This window comes from Leucoraja erinacea, chromosome 10 (genome assembly GCF_028641065.1).
Source record: "Leucoraja erinacea ecotype New England chromosome 10, Leri_hhj_1, whole genome shotgun sequence".
Taxonomy (NCBI): domain Eukaryota; kingdom Metazoa; phylum Chordata; class Chondrichthyes; order Rajiformes; family Rajidae; genus Leucoraja; species Leucoraja erinaceus.
This window is the reverse complement of record NC_073386.1, coordinates 39,112,293-39,129,834: the sequence shown is the minus strand read 5'-3', so window position 1 is coordinate 39,129,834 and position 17,542 is coordinate 39,112,293. Positions and strand designations below refer to the sequence as shown.

The 17,542-nt window shown below is 40.5% G+C and overlaps 1 protein-coding gene across 1 annotated transcript in view; it reads right to left on the bottom strand.

The window, feature by feature from the left end:
* ralgps2 (Ral GEF with PH domain and SH3 binding motif 2) overlaps window positions 1-17,542 on the bottom strand; it is a 266,842-nt gene that overhangs the window by 47,241 nt on the left and 202,059 nt on the right. Inside the window, exons 17-18 of the mRNA XM_055641989.1 lie at window positions 11,951-12,028; window positions 11,025-11,130 (exon numbers count right to left, since the gene is read on the bottom strand). Coding sequence (XP_055497964.1) covers window positions 11,025-11,130; window positions 11,951-12,028 — 184 coding nt within the window. The remainder of the gene's footprint in view (window positions 1-11,024; window positions 11,131-11,950; window positions 12,029-17,542) is intronic.

Below are 17,542 nucleotides of genomic sequence, written 5' to 3'. Positions count from 1 at the left end.
CTTAGTCAGAGGAAACATCGTCAGTATTTGTCCTTGGCATTTTGAATTATCAGTCCATCACCTGTTTTCTCCTGCACATCCGATGTGAGGATGTTTTTTGGCTCTGCACTTTCAATGAGAGATAGTCTCATTGAAACATACAAAATTGTCACTTTCCCCTGATAAGGGGGTCTAAATCAGGGCCACAATCTCAGACTTAGTGATCAACTAGTCAGAACAGAATTGATGAGAATATTCTAACCCTTGTGGGCTATGAATCTTTGGAATTCTCTATCCAAGAATGATGTAGCGGCTTTTTTGTCAAATATATTCAAGATACAGATCAATAAATATTCAAACCCATAAGGATAAGGGTTTCGTGGAAGAAAGTTGCACTGGGCCAAAAAAAAACCCCACACCATCCATAGTTTTAATGAGTTACAGAGCAGGTCCAAGAGGCCAAAAGACCTACTCCAGTTTCTAATCCTAACGTTTTGAAAAATAATATGTATTTTCACATACATTAGCAAACTTTTCAATCACTTCCCTCAATTCAGTTTTTACAAATATCTACCCTGCTGTATAGTTAATCTTCATTTCCATTTGCCACCACTCTTACATTAAAACTCCTGTGCCCACATACATGAAGATCTGTACAAAATTTCAGGTCAGGTCGGCGGGGGGGAGTTCCCCCCACCACGGGAACCATGTAATCCCGTGCTACCTGCTCCATGGTCGGATAGTCGGCGACAAAACCGTCTCCTCCACCTGGTTTACTAGGTGAGGAGGGGGCTGTGGCCCCCAGGACCAAAAACAAGACCTGTCAAAGAGCAGATGAGCTTTTCGCGAGCCAACAGCCATCCACACTGCAGTAGACGTTGCGGTCACTGTCGTGCATAGCATTGTAAGGAATGATGATAAAGCACGCACACCAAAATCCTATACTTCCAGTGGCGGAAGTCCACAGGAACTCGAGGACAGGGATATGTGGTGCTTCCGTCACCATTCCCGTTGGAAACCAGCACCACTGCATCGCTAATGTTTTCAATGATGATGATGATGAATGAAATGAATGATGCCCACATGCATGAAGATCTGTACAAAATTCATGTCCAAACTGATGTAGCAAATGAGAAATGTGTAATACAAATGTTAAAGATTGACCATCTCCTAAACCAAATTAAAAGAGAAAAAGTGAAAAAGTAACTGTCCCTTTAATTCAACAACATCAGCATCTCCAAATTACCAACCACGAGTATGCCACGATGGTGTGAACTGTCCCCAAAGATCAGGAATTAAATTGGATTGGTCACATGAAATTTGTGGCTGAGCATGTCTGAGATAAGGTACTCCATGGTGGCTGAATTACCCCTGAATTTTCCAAAGCCTTTTCACCACTGAATAAGCACAAATTGGCCAGAATATTCTACCTTCCAGGAAGAATACAATTCCTACGTTACAATAATGAATGAATGAATGGTTTATTTCGGTCATACATTAAAAAGAACAAAACTTTACTATCTGTGTGAATATGAACCAACACTGTATCCATTTCACACAACGTTCACATAATCAATGACCGAAAAATGAATAGGCTGAAGCCACAAAGCTTATTTTTGCCTATCCTATACAGTCCATAAGATAACCCAGAATCCATAAGATATCAGCATTACAAAAGAAAGAAAAAAAACCCTCTAAATTGTAATCCTTACTTATTTTACATTTTAAACATTTCACATTATAATCCTTAATTATTTTACATTTTAAGGCTTTTTTGAAACTCGACAGAGAGCTACAACATTTCAACTCATCACTAAGCCTGTTCCATAATTTGACTCCCAAAACTGAGACACAACTATAAGTTACATTGGTTCTCACTTTACATGTTTCAAAAATACACAACCCTTTTAAATTATAATATCCTTCTCTTAATTTAATTTTTTTTTTTTAATACTAACAGGATGGCTTTTATTCCTAACTCGGAAAAGTATTTCTAATGTCTTTACATGCACAATATCCAAAAATTTTAAGGTATGAATAATGGATTTGTAGTTTCATGGTAAGAAGCTTTATGTATTATTCTAATAGCTCTTTTCTGGAGTTTAATTATAGGGTCCTTATTTGTTTTATATACATTTCCCCAAACTTCAACACAATATGAAATATATGGCATTATAAGCGATCAATACAATATATACAAACACTTCTTATTCAACAGATCCTTTGTTTTGTAAAGAATAGCAATGGATTTAGATAATTTCCGTTTGATGTATTCTATATGTGGCTTCCAACAAAGTTTATGATCTATAATCACTCCCAGGAATTTTGTTTATACTCTTTCAATTTCAACTCCATTTAAATTCAATTTTATTTCACAATTAACCCTGTCACCACCAAACACCATAAATTTTGTTTTATTTTAATTTAGGGATAATTTATTAATATCAAACCATTTTTTTAGCACTATCAATTCTTTCTGCTGTTTTCAAAAGTTATTTTATATCATTCCCTGAACAAAATACATTTGTATCATCCGCAAACGTAACAAACTTCAACGTATTAGATACTTTACAAATATCATTTAAATAAAGTATAAATAACTTAGGTCCCAGTACCGAACCTCGTGGTTACTCTTCTAAGCTGTGATTCAGTATTATTAATTTTTACATACTGAAACCTAATACTTAAATAACTTCCCAACCAATTCTGTGTGACACCTCTTATACCATAACGTTCCAATTTCTGCAAAAGTAAGGAATGATCAATTGTGTCAAATGCTTTACGTAAATCAATAAATACACCCACAGTGTGTAGTTTCTTACCTATTGCTGTTGCTATATTTTCTACAAAATCCATCACCGCTAAACATGTTGATCGATTACTCCTAAACCCATATTGATGATCACTCAATAACTCATATTTCTCAATGAAGTCATCAAGTCTATTCACAAATTTTAGAAAATTGAGGTAGCAAAGACACAGGTCTATAATTTGATGCAATATGTTTGTCATCATAAGATTAACATTGGAATGAATAAATCTGCTTGAACAGGAAGTCAATTAGCACCCTAAACATTCACTGCCCTTACCACAAACACAATGTGATTGCAGGGTGAACCATCTGCTAATTGCACTGCATTATCTCGGCAAACAGACTTTCCCTGATTCACAATTGTGTTGAAGGGAGTGGGAATGTTATTACTTTTAAATCCCTCTCCAAGCCTTTCACTAAGACTTGAAAATACATTATGATCTCTTCATAATTTTGTGTTGAAATCCAAGAACTCCTGACCTTATAGTCCTACTCCTTGTATTGTCATCACAAGACGTGAAGCAGCTCAAGGTGGCTCTCCACCACCATCTCTAAGATAATTAGAGGTGAGCATTAAATGCTGTCTATGTCAGTGCTGCCCACTCATGACGATCCATTTGACACAAAATTGTGCCTGTTTATTTTGTTTCCTTGATGGCAAGAGCAAAATAAATATTTGCAGGAAGTCGTTTGGAAAGTTTAGTACACCATAACATAAACACTGTGACCAACTACTAACAGACATTACAAATATTAAGCAAGGGAAGCAACCCCTTTCAAATAAAGCACTATCTTTTTCTTGATGTTAAATTTATTTTTTTTATAAATATATCTTCCAGGAAAAACTGTCTTAAATTATTTCCCTTGGCCATGACCATCAATTACTCCAAACTCAGCAGAAAGCTGCTCTGTCAACTATAACACCTGTTATTTAACAACTCCATGGGGATGGAGCATTTTTCCACTTTCAGTTGTCAACTTGAAAATGCATACACTGCAACATCTCTGGGTCTCTGCAAAAACTATATTCCATAATTAAACCTCAATTTAATATTAAGTACTTTCAGACAGACCAAACAGTGCCCTTTCAAATACTTGCACTGGTATTTATTTTGGTTGTGTTTCCCAATATACAGTGTATTCAGAAAGTATAGATTGATGATAAAAAAAATGAATTTAACCCATTTTAGAATAAGGCTGTAACGTAACAAAATGTGGAAAAAATGAAGGGATCTGAATACTTTCTGAATGCACTGTATGCTGAAAGCAATCACATGTAATTTCTTCACCATTCCTCTCTGGTTCAGAACTGTTGCTGTTCCAACAGACTGTCTGTCAAGATGTGATAAATCAAGATTTCCTCTGCCACAGATCATATTTCATGAGTGTCATAAACTCAATATTTCTATCAAATATTCCATATGCCCTGTAGGCCCATATCCAGCCTGAGCCAGCTTGTACAAAATATTGGTACTCTATCTAAAACAAAACTATTTATAATTGCATATCCATCCGTTGCAAAGTGGATTCATTTTCCATGAAGATACACTGGCGTCACGCTCATTGCCACTAAAACCCATGGACTAGATCTTCCTCACCCCTTAAAAGCCCAGAGGGACATAGATGAGGGTGAGCTGTCGGTGCAACCAATAATGTAAAACAAAATTGAAGGATTGGAGAATACAACATTTCAAGACTTTTGTCATGTGAAATCCACATACCTAAACCATAATAAAATGTTTCCTAAAGCTGATCTTGGCTTCATGTCCACTTTCCCTCTTGTTCCTAAGAATCCTAGACTTCATTGTTGTCAAATAAGCTGCCTAAATTAGCCTTAAATATATTCAACAATTTAGCTTCCACTATTCTTTGAAATAGAGCGCTACAAAAATTCAGTAAAATCAGAGAAGAAATTCCTCACATCGATGCACTCTATCATTATGAAAGTATATGTTCTAGTTTTAGACAATAGGCAATAGGTGCAGGAGTAGGCCATTCGGCCCTTCGAGCCAGCACCACCATTCACGGTGATCATGGCTGCTCATCCACAATCTGTACCCTGCTTTAGTTCCCCAATGAAAGAAAGCTTCCTCTTTGCACGTCCCATCAATTTTTTTTGTTTTAATAAGAAAACCCACATTCTTTAAACAGATGAACCAATGAGTACAGATCCAACTTTTCCTCCCAAGGAGATCCCTTCACATCAAAAATCAACCTAGTGAACATTCTCTAAACTGTATTCAATGCACATTTATTTTTCCTGAAATAAAGAGAACCTAAATGTATAACAATCCATGTGCAGCCTTCTAATCTCTTGCTGTCCCTGGACGTTAACCTGTGCTTTAAATACAACAATTCTCAGATCTCTGTGTACTGCAGAATTCTGTAGATTAGATCAAGTTAAAGGAAGCAATGCTCTCCCATTCTTCCTAAGTGGATAACCTGAGATTTCCCATATAATACTTCATCTAATTGTTTTTTTCATCACGCACCTGCCCTATCAACATTCCTTTGCAAACACTATGGGCTAACTTCATTCCCCTATCCCTGCTTGGCAGGTTAAGGGCCTGTCCCACTTTCACGAGATAATTCACGAATTATTTTTACTCGTAAGGAGGGCATCAAAATAGTCGTGGGAATTCGTAGACATACTCGTAGGAGTTCATTGGAGTACGTGTACATAGTTGTGGAAGTTCGCAGGAGTTCGTAGATTACCACGATCTTGATTTTTTTTTTTTAGGTCCTTTAAACTCGGTTTTGAATTAAGTCGTGAAAGTGGGACAGGCCCTTTAGGAATAGAAGGATAGAACAGATTAATGTGTTGCTGAGAAGTTGGTGCAGGGGGCAGAGATTCTGCATTTTTTGGCGTGGGTTGCACATGAACTGCAGGGGGACAATATTCTTGCAGGGAGGTCGCTAATGCTACTTTTGAGGCTTTAAATTGGACTGGTAAAGGGTTGAGAGCAGAACAGCACATCAGCAAATGGAAGGACTGATGGGAAGTTAGAGGTTAGGACCAGTAAGCCTTGATGGAAGGACAGGCAGGGAGAGGGTAATAAAAACGGTAAAACTAATGGCTTGAAGTTTACTTCAATGCAAAGAATATTGCGGGTAAAATGGATGAAGTTGGTTCGAAACACTGATCCATGCTCTATGACTAATCCAGGCTCTGTATGACAGTGGTGGCGCCATAGAGTGTGGCAGCCTCGCCTGCAGCTGCTCGTTTTTTACCCTTTTTTATTTTTATCTTGTTAAGAAATTTTGTTCTGGAGGCCTTTTTGTCTTTTTATGTGGGGGATGGGGGGGGGGGGGGGGGGAAACCGTTTTCCCCAGTCCCTACCTGGGAGCGGATGCGTCCTTCCTCCGAGCCGCTTCTCCCCCTCCTCGTGGCCTACCACCTGGATTGGTGCGGCCTTTCCTGCCGGAGACTGTCCAGAGCTACGAGCTGCAGCTCCAGCGGCGGCGCAGCGTACCATCGCGGAGCGGGCAATGCCTTACCCGGGTCTCCATGTTGGAGCTCCGGAGTGCTGGGACTGCCGACTTCAACATCGTGAAGCTGTGGTCTGTGGAGCATCCTGCCGCGGCGGCGCTGACTTTAAACACCGCGGAGCCTGGGATCTATCGCCGAGATCGCCAGTGTTGGAGCTCCGACCAGCGCGGCATGTGGACTTCGGATGCCCCGATCTCTGGTAGGAAGCGGCCGTTTCGAAACTCCAACTGCTGAGAGTGTTCTTCTGACGCCGGAGTTCCATCATTCCGGCGAGAGGGCCTGAAACATCAGGCCGCCTCAAATAGGCCCCGACCACGGGTGAACATGGAGGAAGTGGACTGAACTTTGCTGCCTTCCCTCACAGTGGGAAACGTTGATCCCACTGTGGGAGGGTGTTTTTTATGTTTAATGTTAAATTCTATAATGTTCTGTTTATTTTATTGGTGTGCTACAATGGCAACTCAAATTTCACTACACTTGGTGTATGTGACAATAAATGTCCTTTGTCCTTTGATATTGTGGCCATTACGGAGATTTGGCTGTGAGTGGGACATAACTGGCAGAAATATGTTCCAGGGTTTCAAATGTGATAGAGAGGGAGGTAAGAGGTGGAGGAGTTGTTTTATAAATCGGAGAGAATGTCATGTCGACACTCGGAGTGGACATACTGGAGGGATTTTTAGCTCTACCCATAATGCCTCAGTAATATCTGAATGAAGGACAATGTCATACTCATGGAATCACAACGTGCAGACTCCTGACAGAATCTCTGATCTGCCTTGTCTCTCCAGCAGGACAAACCTATCAGAAGTGGCGGCATAATGGTATTAGGACAGAAGGGAGCACACTGGAGTTTTCAATATTGATTAATCATCCTATGAGATATTATGGTACCCTATCAAACAAGGGCAAGGAAACCTCCGACTGATTATCACCTAGTTCCCTGCTTAATCGGAAGAATACTGTAACCGCCACAACAGATCAACGGTGGATGCGATCTTGCTGGCTCTCCACTCCGCTCTGGACCACTTGGACACCAAAAACTCATATGTCAGGCTGTTATTCATTGATTACAGCTCGGCATTTAATACAATCATCCCCTCCAAGCTGGTTACCAAACTCGCAGAACTGGGTCTCTGCGCATCCCTCTGCAATTGGATCCTCGACTTCCTCATTCACAGACCACAGTCTGTTTGTATTGGTGGAAATGTGTCGGCCTCGATAACAATCAGCATGGGAGCACCTCAAGGCTGCGTGCTCAGCCCCCCTGCTGTACTCACTCTATACTCTTGACTGCGTAGCCAGTCATAGTGCGAACTCCATCATCAAGTTCACTGACGACACCACTGCTGTGGGACGTATCACTGATGGGATGAGTCAGAGTATAGAAGAGAGATTGTGCGACTGTCCATATGCTGCCAGCACAATAACCTGGCTCTCAACACCAGCAAAACCAAGGAACTGATTGTGGACTTTGGAAAGAGTAGAATGGGGACCCACAGCCCCATTTATATCAACGGGTGGATGGTTGAAAGGGTCAAGAGCTTCAAATTCCTGGGCGTGCATATCTCTGAAGATCTTTCCTGCTCTGAGAACACTGATGCAATTATTAAGAAAGCACATCAGTGCCTCTACTTCCTGAGAAGATTACGGAGAGTCGGTTTGTCAAGGTGGACTCTCTCTAACTTCTACAGGTGCACAGTAGAGAGCATGCTGACCGGTTGCATCGTGGCTTGGTTCGGCAACTTGAGCGCCCTGGAGAGGAAAAGACTACAAAAAGTAGTAAACACTGCCCAGTACATCATCGGCTCTGACCTCCCTTCCATCAAGGGGATCTATCGCAGTCGCTGCCTCAAAAAGGCTGGCAGTATAATCAAGGACCCACATCATCCTGGCCACACACTTATCTCCCCGCTACCTTCAAGTAGAAGGTACAGGAGCCTGAAGACTGCAACGACCAGATTCAGGAATACCTACTTCCCCACAGCCATCAGGCTGTTAAACTTGGCTCGGACAAAACTCTGAACATTAATAGCCCATTATCTGTTTATTTGCACTTTATCAGCATATTTATTCATGTGTGTATATATTTATATGATGGTATATGGACACACTGATCTGTTCTGTACTCATGCCTACTATGTTGTTGTGCTGAAGCAAAGCAAGGATTTCATTGTCCTATCTGGGACATATGACAATAAACTCTCTGAGTTCCTTCCATGCTTTGTTTTTAGCCAAGGGATAATTTATTTGACCTTGTCTCTTGGCCAATCTATCTGTGATGTAATATCTGTCCATGAAATAGAAGTGATTGCGATGGACACAGAGCCCCATGTTTACACAGAGGATATGATCCAAAGTGTTAGCAATAAACTTACTAAATGTAATACACTCTGATCAGCACAACAACTCAAAACAGGGGATTCATGAGATGTAGCAGCAGAACCATTATCTAAATTATAATATGTGACTTCATAGCATGGCAGATCCCTTACTATCAAGCCAGATTTAATATGGTTCAGAAGGGCATGCTGGGAGAAGCACCAGGCATTCTAACTGAAAATAGTATTCAGCTATTAATACTGCACTACATACTACATTAGGTTCACACTTTTATTTTTTATCTTTTTACCTGAGACTTTAATTTAAACCAGTGGCTCTGAAAATGGGTGCACAATTGTCTCATTGAACACTGAAGAAAGCCATTTGCAAGGACCTACTTAAACATCCATAACACCAAACTACAGGTGCACAACCTTTTATCCGACGATCCAAATAACGAAAAGCTCCGAATAGCGACATTTTTTCAGTCCTTGAAGAAAGGTCCTTGAAAACGTTCACCGAGGGCGGCCCGCAGAGGTGACAGCGGAACCTCCGGTCGGTCCTCGAAGAAAGGGGAACTAAATCCTCATTCATAAAAGAGAAGGTGAGGGTATATTGCGCGGGAGGGTTCATAATTGACAATCTGCTGCTGCCTGCCCGCTGAGTTAAAAAGTTCCCATGGTAGACTGACGATACACAGTGTATCGTGAGTCTTGCGTGGGAACTTTTTTAACTCAGCGGGCAGGCAGCAGCAAATTGTCGCTCCCTTCAGTTTCACCCCACCTACACCCCTCTGCTTCCCGGCCATGTGTGTGACCCCTTCCCTCCCCTCTCCAGCTCCCCGCGCATTGCACCGGCGCGGGGGCTTTGCACTGTCTTCACGTTGGAGCCAGTGCCAGTCACCGGAGACGTCAGGACCAACGGGACACCGGCCCCCAGGCCCACTGCAAGCACGGAGAACCCAGAGACCCACAGCCAGCAGCAGCCCAGCCCCGTTCCAATTCCAGAGGAACACGCTCTCCGCTGTCCCCGTAGGGACAGAAGCTGATGGCTCGGGCTGTGACGTCTCCGGCCACCCCCCTGTACAGGAGCTGAGACTGGGAACTGTGGGGTTGTTTGCAGTTGCAGAGGGAGGGGGCAAGGGCGGTAAAGTTCCCAGTCTCAGCTCCATTCCAGGGGGGGTGACCGGAGACGTCAGGACCAACGGGACACCGACTGCAAGCACGGAGATCCCATAGACTCACAGCCAGCAACACCTAGCCCAGCCCCGCTCCAACTCCAGAGGAACCCGGGTTGCAGATGAGGGGGCGCAGCTCAGGCTGTGGGCGAACTGCCACTTGTCGCTGTAGCGGCGCATCGGGGAGCAGGTTCCTGTTGGTCCTGACGTCTCCGGCCGTCCCCCTGGACAGGAGCTGAGAGACGTCAGGACCACCAGAAGCCGCTCCCCGATGCGCCGCTACGGCGACAAGTGGCAGTTTGCCCACAGCCCGAGCTGCACCCCCTCATCGGGACACCTACCTCCAGGCCCACTGCATGCACGGAGATCCCAGAGACTCACAGCCAGCAACAACTCTAGCCCAGCCCCGCTCCAACTCCAGAGGAACCCGGGTTGCGGATGAGGGGGCGCAGCTCGGGCTGTGGGCGAACTGCCACTTGTCGCCGTAGTGGCTCATCGGGGAGCGGATTCCTCTGGAGTTGGAGGGACAGGGAGACACAGCTGCTTTTGAGAATGGTGGGCAATCACTTCCAAAGTTCTGCCCACACAGTCAGTACACCTCTCCTACACTTGTCTCCCGCACTAAGATCATCTCGCAGAGAATGATCCCAGCCTAACCCTCCTTATTCTCTCCTATTCTGCAAGAAAAAACTACATTGAAGACTCAAACTCGCGATCGAGTAACTGCCGGGATCGAGGCGCAAACTCGCGACCTTGCGGATACGAGCCGAGCACTCTACCACTGAGCCAGCCGTTAAAATCTACGCTAAAAATCTTCCATTCCGAAAGCCGAAAAAGTCTGAATTACGAAAAGTGTCTGGTCCCAAGGCTTTCGGATAAAAGGTTGTGCACCTGTACCAACATATATATCTGCAATCAAACCGTATCTAATCAAATATATTTGATATATTTAATGCACAAACCTATACATTTATCCATGTCCTATATTTATCCTAAAGTAGGTCAAATAATGACTGTGTTTAACCAAGGGACAATTTTCATCCTTCTTGCAATTCCTAGGCAAATATGTATTTATACCTTGGTCTTTAATAATGATAAAATTGAGAAAAAATATAGAATAACTTACATCAGATATATTGTAGCTCCTGTACTATATCTGATGTAGGCTATATAATCTGGTTTGTTGCATGAGTTACGCACCAATGTTCGTTTATTGAAAATCATTATTGAAAATCTTTGCCTACCGTGGGCTTTTTGCCTTCTTTCAGTAATGTTTTCCTTTTCAGAACTCCTTGAATTGTAACACATCCTGGGAAGAGGTTTATTGCGAGCTCTTCAGATTCCACAGAACTGATTAAAAAAAAAGACAAGGTGATAATCAGTGTTACAATTCAACAAACCCAAGTGGTTCAAGAATATTCAATGCACATCAACCTGAAAGGTACCAGAATGCAATTCTTTCTTGAAATGTAAAATCGAGAAGGCCACTTTTACAGTAATGATAACCTTACATGAATGGATATTTCTAAATTAATCTTAGCTACTTCCAGGAAATGTTTCACTTCAATCTGGCCTAGGCGCCACATTTTCAGGGGGATTTTGTCTGGATTATAGGGAAGACTGTACCACCCGTTGCCAGAAAATTCGTGGTGGACCTGTAATTCATTTACCACCTCAACGCATTCAACGAATCACCTACTGCTCCTGTTCCTTTTCAAGTGATCTCTTAGAATGCACGCAGAGTTTTGTATAGATAAAAACACATGAGTATATACGTGTCAGCAAAATTAAATTAACACCTTTTTAGTACATTTGCAAATGCTAAGCATATACTGAATTTCATTAAATTGCAATGACTTCCTTGCATTAAATATTCCAAATTTTTGTTGAACTCTTCCATAGTACTGACATTGCAAAATTATTTTGATTTTCACAACAAGAAACAAATCAGAATGTACCAATACAATAAATACAGCCGAGATCAGAAAAAGATTGAATCAAACACCCAAAGATAGAAAGCCAATCCAAATTTCAAAATCCACCACCACATTAGTAAGTTGATTCAAAAGAGAGGAAGCAGATATATTAATCTGTTTTAGTAACACCCAACCTGATTATACATCTTGGACAGGAGGGAATTGAACAACCTGAATTGTTCTCTGATTGTTACCTGTTTGCTTTCATGTGCCCTCGAGAGCCATTTCTTCCAATTCGTGGCACTGGACACAGGGAATAATAGAAACGGCTCCTGCAGAAGTGGAAACATAGAAAATAGGTGCAGGAGTAGGCCATTCGGCCTTTCGAGCCAGCACCGCCATTCAATATGATCATGGCTGATCTCCAAAATCAGTACCCTGTTCTTGCTTTTTCCCCCATATCCCTTGATTCCGTTAGCCCTAAGAACTAAATCTAACTCTTGAAAACATTCAGTGAATTAGCCTCCACTGCCTTCTGTGGCAGAGAATTCCACAGAGTCCCAACTCGTTGGGTAAAAAAGTTTTTCCTCATCTCAACCCTTATTCTTAAACTGTGACCCCTGGTTCTGGACTCCCCCAACATGGGGAACATTTTTCCTGCATCCAGCCTGACCAATTCCTTATGAATTTGTGTTTCTGTAAAATACCCACTCATCCTTCTAAATTCCAGTGAATATAAGCCCAGTCGACACATTGTTTTCTCATATGTCAGTCCCGCCATCCCATTTTATTGTAACTTTGAAAGTAAAAAGCAACATTCAAAACATCTGATTTATTTTTCGTAGTCTCCACTTTTAAGTTTGCAATTCATTATTTTCCTGTTAGATACATTAGATAATTAAGGGTTTTATTCATTAAGGCACACAAAACTTAGTGGATTCCAATTTTCTCTCACCAGACAACTTTCATTTTGTATTTTAATCCTAATGTGATTGTTAAATGAGCATTTATTTGTTTATAATGTCCACTGTATACATTTGCAAATTTTCAAGAATAATTATTATAGAACTGCTCAATAAAAACATTAAATTATAATGGGATGATCATCTACATCACAGATTTTTGAAAGAGATGGGTTTAAAGGTATTATTGATTCTGGTATTGTTCTTGTTAATTGTAAGGTAACCCTACAATTTAAGCAATGAGATATAGAGAGAAAATAGAGAACAACTAAACTGATGTCAGTGGTCGAGAAAATTCTAAAATTATTAATGAACAATGAACAATGTAATCAGAGAACATCTTGAAAGGAAAAGCTTAGAGAGGTGTGGGTCAAAATCAGACAAATAGAACAAGCTGAGTTGGGACATCTTTTCTGGCATGGAAAACTGGGCCGAAGAGCCTGTTTCCATGCTGTATGAACTGACAATATATTTAACCAAACTCAGTGTAAATGTAATTATTATTTAATCTACTGCAACAACTTAAGGATACCAAGGGAAATTGATAAGGGGGCAATGTTGAGAATATAATTGTTCTATTTCAGTACATATGACAATCAAACACTCTTGACAAGAATGTGGCACATTCGGATTTTCATAAGGATTTTGATAAGGTCAGTTCATCAACAAAATCAGCACAGATGCATTTGGGGTTTATTGACATGAACTGCAATTGGAAAAAAAATCTTTCTTAGCTGGTCAGGCTGTTATCAGTGTTGAACCAAAGGGATTGGTGCTTATGCCTCAGCTATTTATAATCTATATCAATGATTTGGCTGAAGTGGTAAAGTGTCATATTTTCAAGTTTGCTGAAAAAAAAATTAACTGGTGTTATGAGTTGGGGGTGTCTAGAGGGGCTTCGGGAAGATATAGACAAGGGGACAAAATATGGCAGATAACAGGAAAATATGAAAATATAGAGTTATTCCCTTTGGTGCACAAAACTGAAAAACAATGGTTTACTAAAGGGAAGATATTGGCTACCATTGATGTTAACACAAGTCACAACTGTAGCAAAAAATGTTGGACTTGATTGCAAAGGATTTGAATACAGGACTAGGGATGTCTTCCTGCAATTATATAGAGCCTTTCTGAGATGAATTACCATGTTATATTAGTCTATTCACCTGAGAAAGGATCTTCTTGTCAGAGGGTAATGCACAAAGATTCATGATGAATTTAATTAGTTGTGAGTTTGGTATATGAGCACAGGTTGAGCAGACTCTGTATTGTGGAGGTGATTTCATTAAAACTCACAAAATTCTTACAGAGGTGTTGACGGGCAGAATAAAGGGAAGATATTCCCCCTAACTGAAAAGTCTAGAAACAGCAATCTATCTCAGAATACGTGAGAGGGAATTTAGGACTGAGATCAGGAGAAATTTCTACACGCAGAAAAAAGTGAATCTTTGGAATTGTATGCAGAGGCTGTTATTGAGTTCATTCAAAAGAGATCAACAGATTTTAACATTGACAGAAATTAACTGACATGGACATAGTGCAGGAAAATAGTGTCAAGGGAGATTAGCTCTGATGAATGATGGAAACATGCTTGAAGGTCCTGCAATTAGTCTTATTGCACATGCATGCTACAACTTAAGTCTTTAACAACATTATTCTGAAAGCAAAAAGCAACATGAACATAACAATACTAGAAATTTAATACACAGCCTCAAGAACACAAAGTAAATAGTTGTTTTGTGGAATTGCCAGAGAAAATGTTAAAGCTATTTTTGAAATGGCATATCTGGCTAATCGATAAGTTGATTGTCATTTTAAGGTGCTTGAATGGCCCAGTGGAGAGTTCTGCCCAAAGTAAGTCCCACTGTACAACTTAAAATCGCAGAACCACCATAGCCTCATGGGCCAAATTGTCTCTGGTAAAGAGTGATCTTAAATATTAAGATCATATTTATGTAGAAAAATATGCAACACTAATTTCCCATTCTTGAAATTGAACCAATTTTAAAAACAATGATCTCTTCAAATGCTCTTACATTCAGAGATATATCTTAAAGCAAGTCCAGATAATTCAGAAAATATACTTAAAACATATATTTTTAAAGCTAATAGTCATTGACAAGATTCAAATCAAGTCTTTTCTCAGTGGCCAAATAGCTGCTCCCCAAATTGCAGTGTGAATTCCATTTATCCAAAGGCACAAAAGACAAAATCTTCATTGTACATGAAATCCAAGCGAAATGTGACAAGCAGCATCAATCATTATAAGTGGCCTGTCTGGCTTCACAACTGCCTTTGATTCTGCCAATGGTGAGACAGTGGAGCATCATTCACAAACAAGTTCAAGTCCATCACTCACCTACTTCACGATGGCATGCTAGCTATGATATTAATCAACAGGCCCAAAAATTAGTGCAGTAATTCATTTGACATTAGAATCAAGGCCATATCACTGCCCCAATACTTTCCACAATCTTCCCTGCTGAAATGCTGTCTGTCTCGTTCAACAAGCTGCCACAGGGTGAATGCAAACTGCTCAGCCTATGTTACCTTCACTAAAGACCCAAAGTCACTCAAACTTCAGTCACTGAACTGCAATATGCAGACAGCACTTGCACATGTGCATATTTGTAGTCCAGCTTCAAACTATCATCAATTCACCTTGTGAAGCACATTGGAGAATGAGCCTTACACTTATACATACAAACCAACCAACCATCTGGTTCTGTTCCAGGCCAAAATTGCCAGCATTCAGTTTACACTCAGTTACATTTGTTGGCTATGTTGGTAGCTCATGTCATATGTCAGCTTTCGAGCCAAAATCTTCCAAAAGGGCCACTCTATTCCAAGTTCCTTCAAGCAAGTGATTACCAGATGAACAGCCAAATAACTGACTTGGTCACCCCATTTGCGTCCCCAATGTGGCAGTGTCTTGGGTCTCATATTGGCCTCGTTAGCTACCTGAGATGGGAGTGGAAGCAAGCCATCCTCAATCCTAATGTATTGCCTAAGAAGATTACATTCAGGTGAGTACATTACTTTAAAGGTGAAGCTTCACTCCAAAAAAAACTGAAAGCTAGATATATTCTCAGAGCTGGGTGAGGATTGAAAATTCATATGTAGCCCTTTATGTTGATAATCGCCCTATAAAAAAAGTCTCTATGAAAATATATTTGGTGTCACCACTGCTTTTCCTGATGTTTATGTACTTGAGTATATACAAAGACAAGAGTACTATATCCATTATAGGACCCACCATTATTAAACTCAAATGATAATCAAAGACAGACTTGTTCTCACTTTAATGACACCAGAATCTTGGGCTGAGTGTGGATCTAGATTAAATCCAGCAAATAGGACTGGGTCTGACCTTAGGGAGACTCATCACGTTTAGTTCAGTTTTCAGCAGTTCTTGCCAGCTTCCACATTTTTACATGGTTTCCTATACATCCTTGTGGGAACGCAAAGTAAAATGTACAAAAAATTCCAAAGACTCATTGGTTACTCATTTTAAGGCATTGTGTTGGGAATGGCCTGAGAATTCCAAGTCATATCTCCATAGTATTTTGGAATAATGATGTCCCATATCAGTCATGTGGGCCAGTATAGAGAGGAAGAAGAACAAAGGGGAAACTGGAGTGGGAGGGAGGGGCGGGGATTTGTAACTTTGTAAGCGCCTTTAATGGGCGACTATTTGCATACCCTTGCAAGGTATGTAAGCAAAGAATTTCACTGTGACATCACATGTGACAATAAAGTATTCAATTTAATCAATTCTCTGCTTAGGTATGGAAAGTTCCCTATAATAACCCGAAAGGACATGGTTAAATTTGACATAATTGACTACAAAAAGCTTTCAAGAAATGAATTTTAAAATATCATCTTAATTTGTGGTGGTGGACAATCAGCAAAACAAAACAGTCGACTTAAAAGTAATTACTGCAGTCGCAAGAGTGGCTGACATGAGATATGATTCACACTCCTGAAAAGGTACTTTAACTGTTGAGGAAATGCAACCATACTCTGCGGCTGTTGATACAGCCAGAAGTGCACAATACCCGAAATTATGCACAATATTACCATCCGTTACTGTGATAAGAAACATTCACAAGAAACTCTTGACAGCATTATTTAACATACACATGAATCACAAATAATTATCACAAAACTGAGCGGAGATATACAGATATAATAGATTTCGCCATTGTTCGAATGTTCTAATACTGTTTATTTTTAAGATAAAGTCTTAAAAATTCAAAGGATTTGCAGTGTTCAGCAAATTTGAATAATTTCTCAGTTTTTATACCTCGCACCGACAACTGACCATTTGTAGTTATAAATTACTTGTGTCATTCTTTTCAGAATAAAATTTCACTTTTGCACAATTTGGAATGGAACAGCATGGTACAAACAAGAAGGCGTTATTTTCCACTTGAATTATTTCCATCATTGAATGAAAATTTGTGATAAAATGATCCCCAAATTCATTGCCTCTCCCCCCCCCCCCCCTACATTATCACCCAAAACCTATCTACATTGGATTAAAATTGACAAATGGCCATACATTAACTATTGTTTGAAAAGGGAGATTCACATTCTATTACTCTCTAAAAGCTTTAAATTTCAGACTTCACAACCAGAATTCCTTTTTTATTAATTGTCCCAGCTTCTCTTTATATACTTAGTGTCTTCACCAAAACTAAGGCCATAGTGTATCATTACTGAAGTAGGGTTGTGGTTAGGATTGTGTAGTGTGATTCAAGAGCCTGATGGTTGTTGCGAAGAAGCTGTTCTTGAATTTGGAAGTCATGGTTCTTAAGCTCTGTACCATCTTCTCAAAGTGAGATGAGAGCATGGCCAGGGTGATGCGGGTCTTTGATGAAA